The sequence below is a fragment of the Ostrea edulis genome, chromosome 7, assembly GCF_947568905.1.
Source record: "Ostrea edulis chromosome 7, xbOstEdul1.1, whole genome shotgun sequence".
Classification (NCBI taxonomy): domain Eukaryota; kingdom Metazoa; phylum Mollusca; class Bivalvia; order Ostreida; family Ostreidae; genus Ostrea; species Ostrea edulis.
Window position 1 is genome coordinate 7,251,542 of NC_079170.1, and position 22,920 is coordinate 7,274,461.

A 22,920-nucleotide genomic window follows, 5' to 3' on the forward strand; every position below is an offset into this window, starting at 1 on the left:
CAACCCACCCCCTGGGGCATGATTTGAACAAACTTGATTTTACAGAATGTCAGGAAGCTTTAATGTAAATGTCAGCTCCTCTGGTTCTTAATTAGATTTTTAAATGACCCTACCCTAAATTTTGCATTTTTGTGATTATCTCCCCTTTATTTTGAACAAACTTGAAAGCCCTTCACCCAAAAATGCTTTGTGCCAAGTTTGGCTGGAATTGATCCAGCAGTTCTGGAGAAAAATATGAAAAGTTTACAATGACAACAGACAACTTTTGATCAGAAAAGCTCACTTAAGCCTTCGGTTCATGTGAGCTAAAAAGAAATGATAGCAGTAAACATTATGAATGCCCTAAGACAGGTCAATCATGTGATAGCAGTTAACATCGTGAATGCCCTAAGACAGGTCAATCATGTGGATCTTTGTCAGTCTTTATCCAATGGTTAGTGAAGAACACCTTGGTATGTATGCCATTGAGTATACATGTAATTATCATAAAAACACCTTTACCATGTATTGCAACAATACCTAGATTCTTGTTTTTTTTATGATAATTTTAAACATACATAAATGAAAGAAAAAAAAAAAACAACAGTAAGAATGAATCTCTTTACTACTTTCCTGATAACAAATATTTTACTTCGATTTAACAATTCAATAAGGAGTTTTGCTCACTTACAACACAGCATATATAATATCATTGACAAAATACTTTCCATGTATATTTATAACAGCAAGATAAAAACGCATTAATTCGCAATGCACACACAACCCACTAGTCTAAATCAATTTTCTTTTTTTACAAATGAGGCAAGAAATTAGATGGTTCGATTTGACAACACAACTAAACCAGTTCAAAACACAAACATTTATACCCTATTACAATGACAATAAAAGTTCAGTGGTCCTTTCATAAAATATTTAATGACTAAGATAATAAAGATTCTCTTGTATACTTATAAAGTACTCAGTGGTCTAGCTATATCTAAAGGACCTATCAAAGTGTCTCAGCCAATCCAGACTGTGCACTTAAAGGACACTTATAATACAATAGTGAAGCCACATGTTTGTACAAAAACTTACAGCCATAGGCATTTTGACACGGCCACAACCCTATGGAATGACTTACCAATGGACCTTATTAAAATCTTAAATCTCAATTTTTTTGGAAAGCTCATATGGACATTTTATAAATCAATCTTCTTTTTATATTTTTTTCTTCAATTTATGGGCTATTGGTCTTAAAAGTCCGGTATTTCATTTTAAAACCCTCTACTTTCTACAGTCGATTCCCCCTTAAGGTACCCCACAATTGGTTCCGTTCTGCAAAATACCAATAGCCAATTTATGTAAACGATCTGTATATATAATACATGTATACAGTACAAATTCAATACATATTAACAAACGGCAATTTTATCTTTTTAATCATCGATTGTTTTCCAAAAATTAATTGTCAATCATTTTATCACGCACTTTAAAGTAATTTTTAAAAATTATACAATGCGCTATATCAAAACTGCCGGATAATAATAGCGAGTGAAGCTCGAGTCCCTACAACAAGGTCACTCCAATGATTACACAATCCAATCGCGTGCTTTGCTCTTCATCAGCTGAAAAATGACGAGGATTACCTATAGTGCTCTGGAAAAATGTTGTTGTCACTGCGGTATATTTTCCGTCTTTAATCTATTAAAGGACGTATAATACACAATAGAAAGTTTTTATGGATGGAGACTGCAAAATACAAATGTATAATTATACTTTGCAATTGAAAACTTTAAAGTTAACCTTATTTAGTGAAAAAGATATCATTATAGCAGAAAGTCACCTGAAAAAAAATTCAAACTCCTTCAGGATTCAAACAGATAACCAGCCTCACACATTAAACCAGTAAGCTCAATACTTAGACGATTACAAGGCCAAGGATAACATTACAGATATTGTTTTCCCATTGGTAGTTTTAAGGAAGATAGTCATGAAAAGAGCCACCCGATACCTTTCTATGGTTCAGTGTTTGAACGTTAAAAAGCAGAACTATTACAAATCAAAACACTTAATAAAACTTTAAAACAATACAGATTTCAGATTTTCTATGCCCATCATTAGGCCAGTTAAAATTAATTGATAGATTATCATTCCCGTCCGCCCCTCAAAAAAGGACCAACCCTGGGTTTTTTTTATTTTCGCAAAAATTACGATTTCAAACAAATTTGCTTCCCAGCGACATGAGTGAATGATTAAAGTCACAGAATGTTGGTTTTATATCTTCTACCAAGGATTCTTTGAATGTTAACTTGATTAACACTTTGTGTGGTGCCTTTTGTCATTATTTTTTTTCTCTCGAGAAATAAAAATTAAAAAATAAAATCCTCCCACCCGACCCATATTTTTTTGTGACCCTGGATGATAATCTACTAATTAAGTTAAATTGGCCTTATCCAATAACAATAAAATTTCATCATCATTCAATTATTAATTATTTGTGCTCACTGCAATTCACGCTGTACCTGTAAACAAATTCAACAAGCCATGTTGTGCAGAATTTAGAAACAAACAGTTTCCAATCTATGACACAAAAAATGTCACGCCATTTCTGAAATAATAGTTGACGTTTTTGATATGACAAAAATAACATTTCCATGGACTCAGCATAATCCTATTCGTAAAACCTTGTACAGAGTAACTGAATTACAGGTAACCACATACCTATCACAGATATAATAATCCACATAACAACAGAATAACAACCATAGCGCAATAAACGTAAAACAGTTGTTGGGAATGCATAAAAAAATAAGCTCATAATCATAAACACTTTACACTCTGAATTTGAGATTTCAAATCTACAGGTATATGCTGATAATACAAAGTTCTATATGTGAAAAAATAATCTTGAAATTAATAAGGTTTACATATATATGAACAAAACAGGTGGAGAAAAATGCATGCTTTCAAGGTTTATAAATTGCACTCCATATATTTGATATATTGTAAAATGAACTATCAATGTATCATATCACATCAAGCTATCACAGGGTCGTTTCTTTCTTCACATGTCGCCCTTCATGGATGTCGAAATATCTACAAAATACATAATACTGACCATCAAACATATCGTAATATTGACCATCAAACATATCGTATTGACCATCAAACATATCATAATATTGATCACCAAACATATCATAATATTGACCATTAAACACATAATATTGACCATCAAACATATCATAGTATTGACCATCAAACATATGATAATATCGACCATCAAACATATCGTAATATTGACCATCAAACATATCATAATATTGACCATCAAACATATCGTAATATTGACCATCAAACATTATAGGATTAAACATTCCTTTTGAAGAATTTATCGATGTGTAAACTCCGGACATTTTACTCACAAACTTAATAAAAGTGCGAAGCACTTTTATGTTAAGTTTGTGAGTAAAATGGCCGGAGTTTACACATCGATAAATTCTTCAAAAAGAATGTTTGATTCTTATAATTCCAATTCATTCACTTCATTAACAATAGCAAAAATTTGAATAGTTTCCCCGCACTATGTTATTTGTTTTCAGGCGTGTATGAATACATCGCGTTTTTGGATTTATTGATGTGTAAACTCTTGTTCAGCTTTATTTTTGTCCAATCAAAACACTTGTAATAAATAACATTGGAATTATATCATAATATTGACCATCAAACATATTGTAATATTGACCACCACACATATTCAAATTAAGGTAGACCTATACTCTGCCTTAAATGGACTCAATCATGAAAAAATTGCCAAAATATGATAGATATATATTCCAGTAATAGACAAACATTGAAAAATATATATATATGTTAACATGCTATTTTCATTGTTATTGTTTCTCAAAAGTAAGTACCCCATCCACATATATATAATCAGCATTAATGAAAATGTATTCCTCCTTCTTATTTTTCTTAATAATTATTATTTTTCCAAACAAATGGGCTGTAATAAGCAACATAGACTATATACCCATTATTTAATGATATGTAATCATTTATTTTAATAAATTTGAATAACTATTTTCAAAATGTACACTTTGTGAGCCCAAACATATTAAAAGAAATACTGTTGAAAATGCCATTTGATGTCAATATTGGTCTTTCCCCCCAATTTATATGGACTAAACCTTAAATAAATCGTTTCTAATTACAGATTATTATCTCCGAAAAAGGATTTGCATAAGAAAATCATGTTGACGGATCATTTTAAAAGCTATAAATAAGCTCTACAACAAGTACACCCCCACACCCGCCCAAAAAAATCTTACATAATACATTATCATATTTTCATACGACATGTGAAATTTGAGTATATTTACAAGCTTGAATAATTATTTACAACCTTGGATAATAATTTGAACGATGTTAAACTATAAGTATAATATGATACATGTGGTTTGCGATTAGATTTACATTTCATCTGGGGAAAAAATCATTCTAGAAGAGGCTATTCACAAAGTGAATGTAAAACGAAAGTAACAAACCGAATTTTGATAGTTTTATTTTTACAAAAGCTTACCATATATTTGTTCATGATAATTTGGATTCAACAGCTGCATAGTTTTGAATTAGCAATTATTACGCTCGAGAATGATTTACTCATATGGAGACGTCACCATTGCCGGTGAAGGGCTACAAAACTTAGGCCTATGCTCCACGCCGACGGCCTTTGAGTAGGGATTTTTAGCGTGCCACACCTGCTGTGACACGGGGTCTCGGTTTTTGCGGTCTCATCCGAAGGACCGTCCCATTTAGTCACCTCTTATGATAAGTATGGGGTACTGAGGACCTATTTTAACCCGGATCCTCACAAAAGAAATAATATTATGATGCTGGGGGAAATATGAATTGGTCCCCCTTTCCCATCCGTCTCCCCAACTTTCTGATGCCTGTGTAATTCCATATGTTGAACATGGATCATTGTAAAACTTTTGCATACATGCATCGTCAATGTACCTCATGGACGCCCGAGTGGAGGTCATCCGCCAAAATGTTGTCTGTTCTCTATCCGATTTTTTTCTAGAGCTTGAATTCTCTTTAGCCCCCCCCCCCCCCTTTTTAATACAAAATTTGACCGCAGCTGATAAGAACGTCTTGGAAGGAATCAATATCGGACATTCATATCGTCATGGAAAAATCAAACCGACATCTTTAAAATACAAAATTTCGGAAAACGGACGCATGGTTCCGCATTTACATTTGATTGTGACGTAGGCCAAGTATAGGTCTACTTTAAATTCACTATATTTCAATAATACTCTAAATGCACTAATATGAGAAATTCCTTGTACCCTTCTCCACAACTGCCTACAATGATTTCACAGAATCGATCCAATTAATGCAAGTTACCAAATACCTGGCTATAATTAGTAATTAATTAACATAAACTCGGCTATAATTAGTAATTAATTAACATAAACCCGGCCATAATTAGTAATTAATTAACATAAACCCGGCTACAATTAGTAATCAATTAACATAAACCTGTCAAGTAGAGTGTCCAGCCATTCCTTGTGGACGAGATTCTCCCTCCATGACCTGGGAATAGCACTCAGTCCTAACTTACAGCCCAGTAGGGCCCCGCCCACCGCAGCATTAGCATCCGAATCGCCTCCCTACAAACAGCATCAAACATCAACACAATGTTGACAATCAATCAAATTATAGCTACACTTTATCGACATATAGAGAACCAAACATCAACACACTGTCGACAGTCAATCAAATTAGTTATCCTTAATTATCAACAATTAGAGAGGACTTGCAGGAAAATGCGATATGGTGGAGACTAGACACTGTCTGAATTGTGTAGCAATGTCCAGCCACGATTAAAACCTTGTCATGTTTGTCATCACACTGCAGTGATGTCTGACCGTCCCTGTGAGAATATCTCACTCATATTGAGACTTCAACACTACAATGTTTACCATCCCTGTGAGAATATCTCACTCATATTGAGACATCAACACTACAATGTTTATCATCCCTGTGAGAATATCTCACTCATATTGAGACATCAACACTACAATGTTTACCATCCCTGTGAGAATATCTCACTCATTGACATATTGAGACATCAACACTACAATGTTTACCATTCCTGTGAGAATATCTCACTCATATTGAGACATCAACACTACAATGTTTACCATCCCTGTGAGAATATCTCACTCATATTGAGACATCACCACTACAATGCAGTAGAAGGGGATACAGCAATGTGATAGCTTTTTTCAGGGGGCTACTTTAGGTGCATAAGTTTATCCATAAGTCTATATATCATTTGTCACCATCCGTAGTCAATATATCATATATCAACATCCATAAGTCAACATATCATATATCAACATCCATATTAGTCAACATATCATATATCACTAGATGTGAGGGGATGTTCCATCTGTGTTGCCAAATTAAGTTGGTTTCATAACATAGGAAAATTCCAGACCTTTTGTGTACTATAAATCTTGCAGCAATGTTCTATTAAGGAAGCTTTTAATAGGCACCTCTAATACAATATCTTGTATGGCCTCTCTGAAGTTTTTCTGACGTAGAGCCCAGAATCCTGCCCCCAGAGTCTTGTACGTGTAATTCGCCTTTCCTGGTTCGTCTAACTTCAGTTCCTTTAGATTGCTGGGATGCATTGCTTTCTTTAGCTCTTTCACCTAGAATGCAAATCTATGGAAATTAGTGAGACTACAAAATGGTAAATAAAGTACACATCATTAAACTTATTTCCTGTAAGAGAGGAATTTTTACGGTTGATCAATAAATTTACTATTGAAAGCTGTAACTCTGAGAGTACATGTGATGCATAATGATATATGAATTAAAACTCAAACTTGAGTTTGACAAAGTAATTTACAGGCTCTTCATGCAAAAACCTCGATAGTGACACTATTCACTGCAAACGATATCTATAATGACATCGTGTACAAGTAAATGTCTTAAAGGCTAGCTTAAAGACCCTCCTCCTGAGAATTTTCTAAATCTAGATGCAAAATTGTGCAGTTTTAATAAATTTTGAGCCCAATAAATGAAAATTTAATGACCACATTTAGCCTCTAATTTTACTGATTCTCACATCAATCCACAATATGCTTGAATCACAGTATCATGTATTATGTATAGGTCTAAGTGCAGTAGTGACACGGTTACGTTTGAATTAGACAGATCAAATATTAGTCCATTGTATTTGCAATGATATACAACAGAAAGGAAATTCAATGGTTGTTTCATCGTACTGGGTTCTGATTATTTTAGTAGTCTTCTGGACTACTTAAAAATGATCTTCAAAAAGTCTGAGACAAAATTTACTAGCCTCGGGCTACCAAACTAGCGTTAGTGTCGAACCTGACAAGTCATGAACAGTTAAGTTTGGAGCCGTGTAGATTCAGTTGAGTCGCAGACCAGGCAGACGATATACGTTTCTTCATACAAATGTCTCGAACCTCAACTTGTCATTACGCAAATGATTGATTCAAAGTTTACATAGTCTTTTATTTTCAGATGACTTGGTTGGGTCAGGAATTTCAAGAGAAAAAACTTTTTTTCACTTCTCCCCTTTGCATTGGTGTAATTAACTGTTTGACAGGAAGGCATGAACCTATTTTTTTGTGAAATTTACCACATGCACATCTTTGATGATCTTAGAATCTCATCAAAACCGGAACAGACGGCATGACTTCAAAAGTATTGATTTTTGTGGTCTTGAAAACAAAAGAGTTCCTTATCATGGCAGCCTCTATAGATAGAGGGAATTTCAATTCTAATGTTTTGAAATTAGTACTGAAGCTTATTTAGGCCGTATATCAACAGAATAATATGACAAATCTTTATCAGATAATCAATCCTATCATTTATCATGTAAACATTTTTTGGGTTGCCTTCCCCTTTAAAAATTTCAGTTCAAAAGTAATGCACATCTTACAGACATACATGTAAGTCTGAGTTTGGTGCATGATCATGGGACTAGGGCCATAAAGTTTCTGTGCCTCAGCCGCATTGCCTTGAATGTACATAATCCAGTTTGAATTTCATCGATTCATACATGTACCTTTTACTTTGTTGGATATAAAAATGAACACATCATAACAATATTCACTACAGATGTGTCCATACTGCCTTCATTACTGTACAGATGTGGAAATTTACCTCCTCGTAAGTTACCAGGAGTCTAGATGCCTTCATTACTGTACAGATGTGGAAATTTACCTCCTCGTAAGTTACCAGGAGTCTAGATGCCTTCATTACTGTACAGATGTGGAAATTTACCTCCTCGTAAGTTACCAGGAGTCTAGATGCCTTCATTACTGTACAGATATGGAAATTTATCTCCTCGTAAGTTACCAGGAGTCTAGATGCCTTCATTACTGTACAGATGTGGAAATTTACCTCCTCGTAAGTTACCAGGAGTCTAGATGCGTACATTACTGTACAGATATGGAAATTTACCTCCTCGTAAGTTACCAGGAGTCTAGATGTCTTCATTACTGTACAGATGTGGAAATTTACCTCCTCGTAAGTTACCAGGAGTCTAGATGCGTACATTACTGTACAGATACGGAAATTTACCTCCTCGTAAGTTACCAGGAGTCTAGATGCGTACATTACTGTACAGATATGGAAATTTACCTCCTCGTAAGTTACCAGGAGTCTAGATGCGTAGGTAAACGACTCGTCTACCACTGCCTCGATGTCGTAACTCCCGCTCTTTTTCACCTGTCGGTCGTTCCTCTGGAGAAGTAGGGCGATTGTCGTCGTCAGTGCAACACACGAGGCACGGCATCTGAAAAATGTCGAGTTGATAAGAACAGACAGAACAGTTTATATAAAATCATCAGAGAAATACATGTACAAAAACTTGATTCTATTCAATAAAGAAAATACACACAATATACTGTATTATGATGTTGTACATAGACAGACAGAATGCCCCAAGCTGTAAGACTAAAACATTTCTCCAAATATCAAATATAGAAAGTAGTACATGTGCAGGAACTTGTTCTGTTACGCCGTTCTTGGTTTGTAGTTCTCGAATATGAAGCAAGTTCCCTAACCACTGAGGAAATGCCACTGGTCTGTTAAGTTTATTGAGTAAACATTTAGTGTATAACAAACATCATCATGATCATACCTGACCTGGACTTCTCAACAACCAAAAACGACTTAGGTTGAAACTTGGACTTCAGTCTGAGATTTCACTCAAATTTTGACTGCTCAAATAAAGATCATGGTTGATTGATTTTACGTCCCGTCGAGAATTTTTCACTCATTTTGAGACATTACCAGCTATAAGTGAAGTACCACAAATCAAGACCTATGCTTAGCGCTCAGTGCCGTGCTCAAATAAAAGAAAACTAAAAATTAAGCTTGTGATATTCTTTTTGAGAAATCTAAGACTGGGTGATGTATAAGCAAGCATTCTGTAAAGTATAGCATAACAATGCTTGTCTCCTACTGGTGCCAAGTCCATGGGTCCTGATCAAAGTGGACAAACAGTTACCATTTTGTGACAACCATGACATAAATGAAACTTCATCTGTATCTACTCACTGAATAACCACATACCAAATTTCATTTTCCTGAATTAAAACAGTGGTGAAAAGATCGACAGATAGAAACTACATTCAACACAAAATCTCATAAACAGGGTTTTATCCAGCATTTAGATGTTACTACCCATTTCATATTTAAGGGGAATTTTTGAGAATGCAGTCATGAGCTTCCAGGGGATGTGGTGGGGGACATCCATGGAATATGAATTGATTAATAACTCATTTTAATTTATATTGTAAGTCTGACAATTATAGAAAATGACTTAGAATATATAAATATGATTTTCTTGAAAATTCTCACACGATTTTGTAAATTTCTACAAATGAAGAGGATTTTTTATCTGTGGAAGGGGACATTTCCATTTGTTGCCAAAGGGGAAAGGTACCTTTTACCAGTAGTAAAAACAACCTCGATAAATCTTGTAAAAATCAGTCAAATTTGATGAAACTTGAACTTGATTTGCAAACATACATTAGCAAATCACACTCCACATTCAAAGCATGGAAAAAAAGTCCAGAAAACTAAGCTATGACAAATATGGAGGCTAATAAAAGCAACAGCCGTTATTTGTACTGCAAAACAATGAACAGATACATGTGCTGGTTTTTTAATCCTGAATCTAATGTTCTCAGGCTTGATGACATACCTTGGGTCGGGGTGAATTATATTACTTGATGACATACCTTGGGTCGGGGTGAATTATATTACTTGATGACATACCTTGGGTCGGGGTGAATTATAATACTTGATGACATACCTCGGGTCTGAGTGAGTTATATTACAGATGACATACCTCGGGTTGGGGTGAGTTATATTACTTGATGACATACCTTGGGTCGGGGTGAGTTATATTACAGATGATATACCTCGGGTCTGGGTGAGTTATATTACTTGATGACATACCTTGGGTCGGGGTGAGTTATATTACAGATGACATACCTCGGGTCTGGGTGAGTTATATAATTTGATGACATACCTCGGGTCGGGGTGAGTTATATTACAGATGACATACCTCGGGTCTGGGTGAGTTATATAATTTGATGACATACCTCGGGTCGGGGTGAGTTATATTACAGATGATATACCTCGGGTCTGGGTGAGTTATATTACTTGATGACATACCTCGGGTCGGGGTGAGTTATATAATTTGATGATATACCTCGGGTCTGGGTGAGTTATATTACAGATGATATACCTCGGGTCTGGGTGAGTTATATTACTTGATGACATACCTCGGGTCGGGGTGAGTTATATTACAGATGTCCAGTGTGTTCTTTATCACAGTCCCTATGGTGTGGTATTGATGAGTTCCCAAGATGGCTGTCCTTGACAAGGCACTGTTGGTAGCGCTCAGTTTCCCAGAATCTCGCCACAGTATCTCTGAGGCCTGAACATACATAAGTCAGGCATTTTAATGGTAAGTATAAATTGATTTGTCATTTAATCAGTTTAATTAGGAAATCCCTGACACTGAAATTTAACTAGAGCTAGAATGTTGAAAATGATATATGCTATATTTTTTCTTTTTCAACTTGGATAAATAATAATTGTTGAAAAACACTGGGATACTCTTTAAGAGGACTCTTGATGAGTAGTGATGGGCAATCGGACCAAAAACCATAATTGATTATCGGTATATTAAATAATCAGATACATGTAATCGATCAATAATTGACAAAAAAATAAACACATGGAAACAGCATTTGAATTCTTTCTTTTGTTCAGAGGTAAATAAATCAGAATTTCAATATACCAAGTAATGGAATTTATTCATAATCACAATGTCTGAAAGTTATCAGAGTCAGACTCCTTTATCTGACTGTTGAATGTTGTTGTTTTTTTTATTGGATGTGACATATAGAAAATAAAATCTGAAAAAAGTTGAAGTGATTTCCATTTTTTTTTGGTTTCGTTTTTTGGACAATGATGTAGTGATTTTTATTTTGTAATTGATTAGTAGCATCATAGATCTCTAAATGACCGACAATCGATCATCGGCGACAATCGTCTCATCACTATAGATGAGTAAGAATTCCTATTTACAAGGTAAATAACACATACTGATAGATCATATTCATAATGTCAATCTGACTAAAGTAAAGACCTATATTACATATATAATATAGGTCTGTACTTTAGTCAGATTGTTAATAATGTAGTCACATAAACATGCTCTTCCTTCGTCTACCATGATTTACAACATTAAGCAGAATAAAGAGATGACCTTTTCTGGTTCTTCAGAAAACTGGGGGTGAGATATCACAGCCTTTATTTGTGGACAGAGCCCATTACCACAGACGTCGTCCAGCTCCGGAAATCCCCGCTCTGCCCATTCCATCAGACAACGGGCAAAGTACCAAGTATTCACCTATAAAAGTCTTACCATGATTATAAAATGCAGATAGTTAAAAATATATTTCTTAAACATGATAAATATCAAGTTAAGCCCTCCTTTAAATATCTATATTTGCCTGCTCCAACTTTACATTTAAAATTTGGGTAGATAGGAAAAATGTTTTATTTTCTTGAAGAAGATCTAGTTTTAATGGTTACTTTAACCATGCTTTAAATACATGCAGCTCTAAAACAAACAACAAATACAATTTTTTACAAAGGACACTATGGTACAATCATTCATTATAAATTGGTAATAAACAGTGATAAACATGTAATGATATGTTAATAACATGCACCTGTATGTAGGTTTGAAAAAAAAAATCAGAGTCAGGGAGATTTATCTAGATGAATGAAAAAGAGCAAACAAGCAAGTTTTTAATGTAAAAAAAAATTCCAACAATGTGAATTCATTGATTTTATCTTTTTCCCCTCTGGGGACTTCAGCATTTTCCAATTGACACATGTCAGTCTCCTGCTGATTGAATTACCTCCCCCTTGTTTAAAACGATTGTCCTGAGAATGAGGATCATCACGTCCGATTCATCTGTCCACTCTCCTATCAGCCATTTCCGCCTGTGTACGTCGGGGACAATCTTCTTGTGAATTAGCTCTAGACTTTTATATACTTCCCTGTATCTCTGAAACAGCAAGCTGGTGGTTTATTTCTGTTCAATGCCTGTACGCATCAATAAGACAGACAATTCTTCAGTCTTTGTACTCTTATTTCTACATGTCTGAAATACTAATCAATTTCTGCATACTGTATTCTAGCAATCTGCCAGTTGTCTCCCCTGTCCTCTACAGGCACTAGATAACTACAGAAGGTTTAGAGGACAATGTCAGGAAAGGTCAGTGTGCTGCTTTTGAGACACCACCTTCAATAATTAGCTTTCACATACACCGTACTTCTAACTGTAATCCTCATCTTTCATTTACCTGTTTAATATTAGAATGATTGTAAGAAAAAATTCTTAAGTTTTCAAAGAATACCTTTCTGGCCTCAGATTTTGAAAGTGTTTCGGTCAGCAACCCAATTGCATCTCCTGCACAATGTCCATACACACAGGCGTAAATTCTGTCAAATGTTTCATTCACACCTTTACGAATTTGCTGAAAGAAAGAAAATCTATACCTGAAACAAGGCAGTTTAGTGACACAATGATGTCCACATACAGCCAAATCTTCAAGGTCAAGAGGTCAAAAAATTTGGTACAAAAAGAAAGGTCTTGTGAAAAGGAATATAATTGTGAAATATGAAAGCCCTATCACCATCCATTCAAAAGTCATAGACAAGGATAAAGTTTTTACAGACAAACCAAAAACTATATGTCCCTGAATTTCTAATTTAATATGGGGAAATAAAAAAGTACCAGATAGGTTCTTTCATAAAAAATATAATAAAATTTTTTTTTCGTATTATTCCATATATGTAAAACATATAAGTAAAATGGAAGAATACGTTAGATTTGGTGTAACTGTGGTATCATATGAAGCCATGGAGGATCAATATTACTGACCTGGCCCGAGTTTACATATTTGTTGGGATGTACATAATTTGTAAATTTAATAATCATAAAAGTTATGAATTTCAATGAGGGTTAGATGTACTAACGAAATTCACAAAAACTGAACTGTAGCCCACACAAACTCTAATGTCAGATTCCAGAGTATGCTACGAGTAAATAGTGAGGATTTCGAGGGTCCTCATCTCTGTAAATAAATCTTGCTGAACATCCTCACACTGTTGTCTCTCTGTAGGGAACTGGCATGTCCAGCCTTGTAAAACCAAATAGTTCTGTTTCAATGTTTGAACTGTCTAGCTGTATTCAATTTGACTCTTCATCAAAAATGATCTATTATTTGAAGGAGAGAGCATGAAAGTGCTTCAGTAAAATGTTTTCAATGTAACGTTATAAAACATAAAAGTTGCTCTGACATCATACATGCACTGACATCATACATGCACTGACATCATACATGCAAAAGTTGAGGATTTATTTCTGTGTATTTTTAAAAATTAGAATAAGATTAAAAATAATCTCAAGTCAGCCAAATTTATAAATGAAATGAAACATTAATGAACTGCAAGTCTGCGTTTCTAGGTTTGTTCCTATTCTGACCTGTTTTCAGTAGTGATCTGGAATACTGCCTCTAGGTCATAATCAGATTGTAGCCTCATGGTTACAGGTGTAAACATTATTTCAAATGTAAAAATTTCTGTTTTGATGGTGCCAAAGTCTTGAAAGAGCAAATTTTGTATCAAATGCTGAATAAAAAAAAATTGTTGAAGTCTAACAGGAAATGAGGAATTAAAAAAAAAACTTCACTGAATGTATATATAAATATCTCTATTACATATACATTTTTCTATTGATGTTTTCTGCCACACTCAACAATTTTTCAGTTATCTGGTGGTACCCAGGTTTTATTGGTGGAAAAGAGAACCCAGATAGCATGTACCTGGGAAAACACCACTAATCTTTCGAAAGTAAACAAGGAAACTTTCTCACTTACCAGCGTGAGCGGGATTCAAACCCGCGCCAACAGAGATTCACAGAGAATTTGCCTCAAATCCAAATCCGTTCATATTGACGAAGAACAGCTAAAAAGTGATGTTCATTTCTTATATTTATATTCATTTCCTTAATCACCATTTGTTTACATTGCTTGTATTTATAAGTCATGAAATATTTTGTTGTATAAAACAAACTCCTAAGATTCAGCTATGTCACAGTCATATTGTGACATATGTCAAAACATAGACATGGCGCCACACTTCGTTTTACCCTGCCTTTTATCAACATTGCACGGTACACTGTATTTTGGAGCTAGGGACGTAAAATAATCAATCAACATTCATGTTTAATAAAGTCTTCAGTATATTAATCTAAAACAAGTACAATGCATTCCATTACACAAATGTCACAATGTTTAAATTCTTTGTAAGTTTTGTAATTTGTTATTTATATAATGTAACACTGTCCATGATATACACGTACATTTCATTGTAGGCCAGTAAATCTAAATAGTCCATTTATGGAGTCAAGTACTGAAGTAGTAGAATTTTGTTTTGGTATTTTTAATCTGACAGTATGAATGTTTGTGGACTTTAAATATTGTCTGTTGTTCAAATATTGGTTTCTTTATTTTGTAGATTAATCAAAGTCCACAAACATTCATACTGTCAGATTTAAAAAAGAAGAAAAAAACCAACACAATTCCTACTAGTTTTGAAAGTTTTGGGGCGAATTATATTCACGTGGACATGATACATTTCGAGCTCTTCTTCTAGCTTTTTACATTGACTTAGGAAATATGGAGAGTTCATTTTACCTTTGAGTATGGATGATACTTTCTCGGTGTAGAAGTGGATTTTAAATTCCGCGGCCTCCTATCAGGAGTTGCCATTTTGTAATATGCAGTTTAGAATCGCGTCGTGCAATCAAATTTATTCCGGTCATTCTTATGTAGTATCTCGTCCAATAACTATTTCGATATTTGAAATGTAAATCCAACTTTCGGGGCAGAAACGCTGACTAGGCTACTGGGTTGAACGAGTAAACTTTAGCCTGTTAGTCAGGCACATACACAATTACTAAAACCAGAGGTCCATACCGTTTCCCTCCATGATTGTGAAATCCATGATTCATTAATCATGTTCCACTCGCAGTTCCATAGTTCATACGCCCCTTACACGAACCGAAAGTAAAGTGGCCCCGTCTTTGGAGACAAAATATAATTAATGGCGGAGTCCCTAACACGACCCCCTGGTGCTAATCCTGTGGATGACACATTCCCCTGTCCGATATGTCTAGAAGAGGTGAGAAATCCAAAGTACTTGTCATGTTTTCATACGTTTTGTGAGACTTGCATTCAAACGTACATTTCAAGTACGGCAGCGCGTAAGGATAACGAAACTCTGAAAACCATCGAATGTCCCGTGTGCAGAAAACGTATCGAAGCTCCAAATAATGACATTACAAGCGAGGAGTGGGCGCTTGCTTTGCCACAAAACAAACTGATGGTGAGCATGTCGGTAGATCCTAAGAAAGAAGAACATAAATTCTGCATGTTTTGCAAACGGAATGACAAAAGCGTTACTGCGAAGCATTGGTGTAAATCATGCATGGAATCGATCTGTGATGATTGCAAATTCATTCATTCGTATGTTCCCAGTCTTCAGGGACACAAAATCTTAAGCCTCTCGGATGCACAGGAGTTAAAGAATGACATAGAAGTTGACGAGCCTTGTTCCATACATAAGGGGAAATTTCTTGAGGTATACTGCACGGATCACGACAAACTCTGCTGCAGCATCTGTTTTGCCATCGAACATAGAAAGTGTGAGCAAGTACAAGCGATTGAAGATGTTGCAGCAGGGATGGATGAAGACAGAGTTAAAAATAAACTGACAGTGTTTAAGGATCTGCTGGAAAGTCTTGAAAATTCGCAGGAGGAATACAGAGATAAAGTAACCACACTAAACAGCAGAAAACAGGAAATCATTTCAAATGCTGAAAAGAAAATTGAAGAAATAAAATCGCAGATAGACAATGCACATGCGCAGTGGTTAAAAAGATTTGAACAGAAACACACAGATTCTGTTGGAAACATTGAGGTTGCTTCTGACGAAATAAAACGGCTTACGACTACAGTACGAGATGCAAAAACCCTGCTACAAACAGTGCGAGAAAATGGATCTACAAAACAGATTTTCGTCACAAGTCACAAAATGGGTGTTCAGATTTTGGAGCATCTTGATCGGTTACGGGCTTTGGATATCTGGGACTTTGTCCAAGATTACAATCATCAGAACACAGATTTCCTTCATCAGATCTGTGACGATGGATCATTTCAGAATGTCAGTTTTTCTGAAATGCGATCTAAAACCTTACAGAAAATTTCCACATTTGTTTCATTGTTATCAGACAAAACGGAGATTGCACGTAGGAGAGAGATGTCCCGTAAAGATTGGATGAAAGTTAATTTTGAAAAGATATCTCGAATCAATCTGCCCACAGGAGTTTATTATGGTCTATTCATTAGTGATACAAAAGTCATTATGTCAACAGAGAACCCTCCGTCACTAAAGGTTTATGATATCTCTGATGCTGTTGGCGAGTGTGTCCACACTCATTCTTGTCAGGCCACTCCGTACGGTCTCTGTCAATCAGGGGACTGCATGGATAAAGTCTACGTCTCTTTTGAAGACTATGTTGATTATTACCAGATCAGAGTCGCAGGAAGTGTAACGTTTATCAAACTCGGTACCTTTCAACTGAAGGAACGGATGTTGGCCATTTCTTATGGAACAGCAGCTGTCTCCTCCGCTAATGAATCCAAGAGAATGATTTGTTCATCTAACTTTTCCGTCATCAATCACAGTTCACGGTACAGTAAAAGTGGAAAGAGACCGTTTGTGTCATCTTCGTCACGATCAGATCAACATTGTTTCATGAGAGAATCAAAAGTAGTCGTTGTAGACCAAAACAACAAGGAGATATTTCAGAGTTCTGTCACTGGTGGTTATCCACAAGGATTAACTTTTGACTTACAAGATAATATTTTGATTTGCTTGATGAATTCCAAAATAAAGCAAATTAGAAATGGAGGGACCGAGAGTAGGGACATTAATCTACCTGGTATTGTGTATTCCTACAACGTTGTACTTCATCCTACAGGGGAGAAGATGTTGGTACTAGACTTCAACAGTAAATGTTGTGTTTACAAAGTGTCATAAAATTCTTACTGGTGTAAAACAAAACAAGAGAGGAATAAGTTTGACTAATGTTTGGTTCCAGTTTCCGGTTTGTTATATTTTTCATTTTGGTTATCAAGGACGCATTGCTCATGTGACTGGAAGAAGACGAGATTCGTCTTTGTATATTTCATGTTTTATCTGAAGTATTAACGTTCTTGGTACTTCTCAACAAGAAAATTACAAACTAGGTACTGTTTCGGGCGTTGATTAATTATACACTATCTTGCATTGCACTGTAAATCATTTTAAAGATTTTATAAACGTATATGTACAATTATATATCTTACCAGCGTCCACCTTATCCCGCGACGGAAGTAGTCCGAAATATCTGACGTTTTCCTGGCTTTTTTTATGATTTTGATATTATTTACCGTGCCAGTAAATATCAAAATCATGAAAAAGCCAGGAAAACGTCAGATATTTCGGACTAGCGACGGGGGTGAGATTGACTGAAATCTAAATTATGAACATATATACTGTACTTCTGTATCAATACAGTGTTTCTACTCATAACGTTATCTTTGGTTTATATAATGTATGATAAAATAAACCCGTACTCAGGGGGCGTGATTGACGCGTTCCAAAAGGACATACGCGACGTTTCGCAATAATATATAATTTTTCATGACATTTCACGTACAATTCACTTGCGTTCCATCTTGTTTTTACAAATAATTTTGTAGTATATTACCATGTTTTGTTTTAGAGTTCACATAATTTGATAGTTCCTGGTTGTGGGAAATAAAATTGTAAAGACAGCTCTTATGTATTACAGTATAAGTTGCATGTATAAATGGACATTACAGTAGCAAGGAAGGAGAGAAAAATCTTTGGAACAATCCGGTATTGTATGGTGAGACCCCCCCCCCCCACCCCCCAGTGAGAAGTCTGGCTATATAGAGCCACCCGAATCTATCAAAAGTGTGGCTTTCCCCTACGTGCTCGGTCTGGATTTTATTTCAAAAATTTTCACCGGAAAACTGGCTATGGCATTTAGTGAGTCATGAAAGATAAAGATAATGAACAGTGATCAATCTCACAACTCTTATAAGCAATACAAAATAGAGAATTGGGCAAACATGGACCCCTGGACACACCAGAGGTGGGATCAGGTGCCTAGGGGGAGTAAGCACCCCCTTTCGACTGGTCACACTCGCCGAATTGAAGGTATCCTTAATAATTCAACTACTAGTATTGCATCTTGATCAGGTAAACGGAGTTATCGGTAGATTAATTATTCGAAGATATCAATTCAATTTGATATTGCGCAGTTGAATCATTGCTCTCGCCAATTTAATTAAAGTGCTCATCGATTCAATCATTGCGCGCATCAATTCAATTGGTGAGATCAAAAATTGATCTGATGAGCGCATCAATTGAATTATAAGAATTATTTCGAAGATTTATTAAATTGATACGCGCAGTAATTGAATAATTGCTCTCTACAATTGATTGTAGCGCACATCAGATGAATTGATGACATCTTCAAATGATTGAAGATATCTTCACTTATTTGAGTTTATGTTAATGCTAATGCCATCCCCCTTAAAATGGTGTCTATATACCCTAACCACTAGCAGTTGAACTTCCTCTACAATACACATAACGTGGTTGGTTGCAATTTTATCAATATCCTTGATACAACAATTGAACGGTTAACTCCTTTTCTCAGTCGTTCAAATACTAAATGAATGAGCTTATCAAGGATCATTTTCTAGAATAAGATGCATCTTCAAAGGAATTTAAACCGAAATGAATTAAATATATCATATTCTATTCAAAATAAAGATTTTTTGTTTTCCATTAATGCAATATTTGTACCATACACCGAATTGATGGTATCCTTAATAATTCAACTACTAGTATTGCATTCCATTTTTTATCCTATGTCATCATTAATTCAATTATTGCACACTATGCATGTAATTGAATATATGATATTTTAACAATTACTGATATCTTAATTCATCAAATCAAATAAACCAATTGATGACCTTATCCCAAGTTTTGTTTCTGCCTTCTCAGGTAAGCAGATCTGCAATATCATTACGAAATATACTCTGTTGTCCAGATTTCCGGGAGGTATGGTGTTAATTCAGTTACCTATGAAATTGGAGATATTTCGCTATTATGAGATTGATCACTGTTCGTTATCTTCACCTTGCATACATGTATATAGTCATATTTTCGTGGGAGTAATGCTGCTAGCTACCCAAGTTTCCGGGGGGGGGGGGGGGGGCTGCTTTACAGCAAAGATTTTGGAGGACAAATGGCTAGGGGGAAAGGCTACTTTTTAACTCTACACAAGGGCACAATGTATGGGCAGACGATTACGTATTTTATAGTATAACATTAAAGAATTTCCCTATAAACATGTATACACACCTATTGTTGCCCCACTCTACCCCCGGGGACCAGAATTTGAACAAACTTGAATCTAAACAGTTTAATATTTCGACCTCTAACGGTCCGTCGATTTATCAAATCGATATCCAGCAAATTGAATTGATGATGTCTTCAAATAATTAAAGATATCTTCAATTATTTGACTTTTTGGCGCTCCAAATATCCTTTGCTGGATATAGATATTATAGATCGGCGCGCGCAGTTGGTCTACTCCCCTTTCGTCCACAGCCCCGCCTCTGTAAGCTGAAACCTATCTTCCATCCACTCCTGATTGTGCGCCATGTCAGAATATCAGATTCCTGTAATTAACTTTTGATCATATAGATTGGTTATGTTCTGACAGTTCAAACGGATGTCCTTCAAATATAAAAAATTCCCTTAGGGATCCGAGTTAGAATAGATCCTCTGTACCCCCTTGCTTGTCGTAAGAGGCGACTAAATGGGGCGGTCCTTCGGATGAGACCGCAAAAACCGAGGTCGTGTGGCACGATAAAGACCCCTCCCTGCTCAATGGCCTTAATCGCCGAGTATAGGCCTAAATTTTGCAGCCCTTCACCGGCAGTGGTGACGTCTCCATATGAGTGAAATATTCTCGAGAGGGGCGTTAAACAATATTCAATCAATCAATCAGATATTAAAAGAGTCATTGAGAAGTTAAAATATATCAAAATATTCAATGTGAACACATCCCGTGTACTGGCCGAGAAGCCATGATATTTATTGATATAAAGTCGGCCTTTTTTAAAGGTAGGCCTACCTAATTCCTGTACATTATGTTTTTGTAAACTGAATTTAAAAAGTGCATAAAAGAAACTGTGCTTGTATTTCATATGATCGCACCATTGAACTACCCAAGCAGATATACAAAGTTTTGTAATATTACCACAATATAAACCTATTTAAAAAAATCACACTAGAATTCTTCATATCGAGGAGACGAAAAGATGAGTTTACAGAAAATTTTGGAAACGCGTCGCGTATGTCCATAACATTGAAAAAACCAGTAAGCCCTATAGATCAAAGAACAACATTTTCAGGAAAAACGATATTCAACGCCCAAATATGCGATGTGGTATTCGTTGGATATGCAAACTTCCTTTTTGTGTGAAAAAAGTACCATCTTGGCTTCCACCCACCTCCTATGAAATTTTTCGGGATCCTCCACTGCGTCTGCCTTAGTTTTTCCATTCTTATGTTCTCCTCAGCTAAATTAAGGGCACACACTTGTAGATATAGTTGTAATGAAATTTGAGATTAATGCCATTTTGATGCAATGCCGAAGAATAAATTGCTGAGTACATGGAAGATATCTCCAAATAATTTCATCTCTCTAAGGTAAATTTAATTCATTTAAAGATATTTTTGTATTCTTGATAGGATCTATCAGATTAAACAATGTTCTTTATCTTCACCATTTTCATTCAATAAGAAAGGTCTAAATAAAAGTAAAAAGTTTCTAATAAGACTAATTCTGAATTATTCAGTAATGAAGTTTCGATATTTGTCGTGCTAGAGCAGTTTCTCTTTAAGGTTTTGATAGAAAAGTTAATCTATTTCAAAACTTTCAAAACGTGTTTATGCTACACATATATACACAATACTCTTTCATACATGGTATGACATCGAGTATTTCAGAGAATGCATATCGTTTGGTGAAATACTAAATATTTGACATCAAATTCCATGCTCTTCATTTGTTTAGCTAACAAAGGGAATCCGATGGAGATATATTTTGTTTCAAAACTATCTTATATGTACTGACGCACTAATTTTCCACCTCTAGTAATCTGTGTTTGCCCAAATCTCTTTTGAACTGCTTATAGGAGTCATGAGATTGATCACTGTTCCTTATCTTCACCTTCCATATTATAATATTCAAGTAAGTTAAAAACTGCAAGAGATTTTTGAAAAAGTTTATGTAAACGTAAATTTTGAGGTTTCTTTATGTCCATCCTCTTCGTGTACGGTGTCGCACTGAAAATCATCGGTACCAGTTAAATGTTTCATAGGAATGGTAAAATTAATTCTCTAAAATCTCCTCAAGATAAACTTGAGCATCGACGATGTAAAACAGGATAATTATATAAGTCCCCGGTGTTAATATTAGCCAAACCATAACGGAGACCTACCACACAAACACACGTTGACGTCAGCAAAGTCTTCCCGCCCTGCATCTATTTGAACACGAATACATCCATCATTAATCTTAACAGTGATTCTAGACACCGTTTTATCTATTAACAGTACTCATTTTCATTCATAAAATTATCTCAATTCGATATATATCCCAGTGAACTCGATATAAAAGGTAACACAGAATCCTCCATATCTGTTTCATGTTTGGGTATGTTATTGAACATGGGAATTCTAACTGACTGTTGCAGGATCTGATCATCGAAGATGAACTATAAGAACTCCAACATATTTTTAACGTCAGAGTATTGTGCAATCTTTTTAACGTCAGGGTATTGTGCAATCTTTTTAACGTCAGAGTATTGTGCAATCTTTTTAACGTCAGGGTATTGTGCAATCTTTTTAACGTCAGACTATTGTGCAATCTTTTTAACGTTAGAGTATTGTTCAATCTTTTTATTGTCAGAGTATTGTGCAATCTTTTTAACGTCAGAGTATTGTGCAATCTTTTTAACGTCAGACTATTGTGCAATCTTTTTAACGTTAGAGTATTGTGCAATCTTTTTAACGTCAGAGTATTGTGCAATCTTTTTAACGTCAGGGTATTGTGCAATCTTTTTAAC

The 22,920-nt window shown here is 35.2% G+C and overlaps 2 protein-coding genes across 3 annotated transcripts; one reads left to right on the forward strand and one right to left on the reverse strand.

The window, feature by feature from the left end:
• Positions 1–586: 586 nt before the first annotated feature.
• On the reverse strand, positions 587–15,441 carry LOC125656208 (ADP-ribosylarginine hydrolase Tri1-like). Of its 2 annotated transcripts, XM_048886806.2 has the most exons (9): positions 15,331–15,441; positions 12,988–13,107; positions 12,486–12,635; positions 11,825–11,968; positions 10,833–10,987; positions 8,677–8,830; positions 6,549–6,707; positions 5,527–5,657; positions 587–3,075 (listed from the first exon to the last, which is right to left on the reverse strand). In XM_048886806.2, the coding sequence occupies exons 1-9, from the start codon at positions 15,403–15,405 to the stop codon at positions 3,024–3,026; spliced, it is 1,140 nt and encodes a 379-aa protein (XP_048742763.1). In that variant the 5' UTR covers positions 15,406–15,441; the 3' UTR covers positions 587–3,023. The 2 variants fall into 2 exon arrangements, with proteins under 2 accessions (XP_048742763.1, XP_048742764.1); XM_048886807.2 differs by lacking the exon at positions 12,486–12,635.
• A 198-nt stretch (positions 15,442–15,639) lies between these two features.
• LOC125654067 (probable E3 ubiquitin-protein ligase MID2) lies at positions 15,640–18,519 on the forward strand. Its single transcript, XM_056143164.1, has one exon. The coding sequence runs from the start codon at positions 15,740–15,742 to the stop codon at positions 17,735–17,737; it is 1,998 nt and encodes a 665-aa protein (XP_055999139.1). The 5' UTR covers positions 15,640–15,739; the 3' UTR covers positions 17,738–18,519.
• The last annotated feature ends 4,401 nt before the right edge of the window (positions 18,520–22,920 follow it).

Coding starts and splice junctions, on each gene's coding strand:
- LOC125656208 (XM_048886806.2), bottom strand. CDS start 15,405: ATGGCAACTCCTGATAGGAGGCCGCGGAATTTAAAATCCACTTCTACA. Junction 13,108..15,330: donor AGTATCATCCATACTCAAAG/GTAAAATGAACT, acceptor TCTTTCTTTCAG/CAAATTCGTAAAGGTGTGAA. Junction 3,076..5,526: donor CTGGACACTCTACTTGACAG/GTTTATGTTAAT, acceptor TGTATTTTGTAG/ATATTTCGACATCCATGAAG.
- LOC125654067 (XM_056143164.1), top strand. CDS start 15,740: ATGGCGGAGTCCCTAACACGACCCCCTGGTGCTAATCCTGTGGATGAC.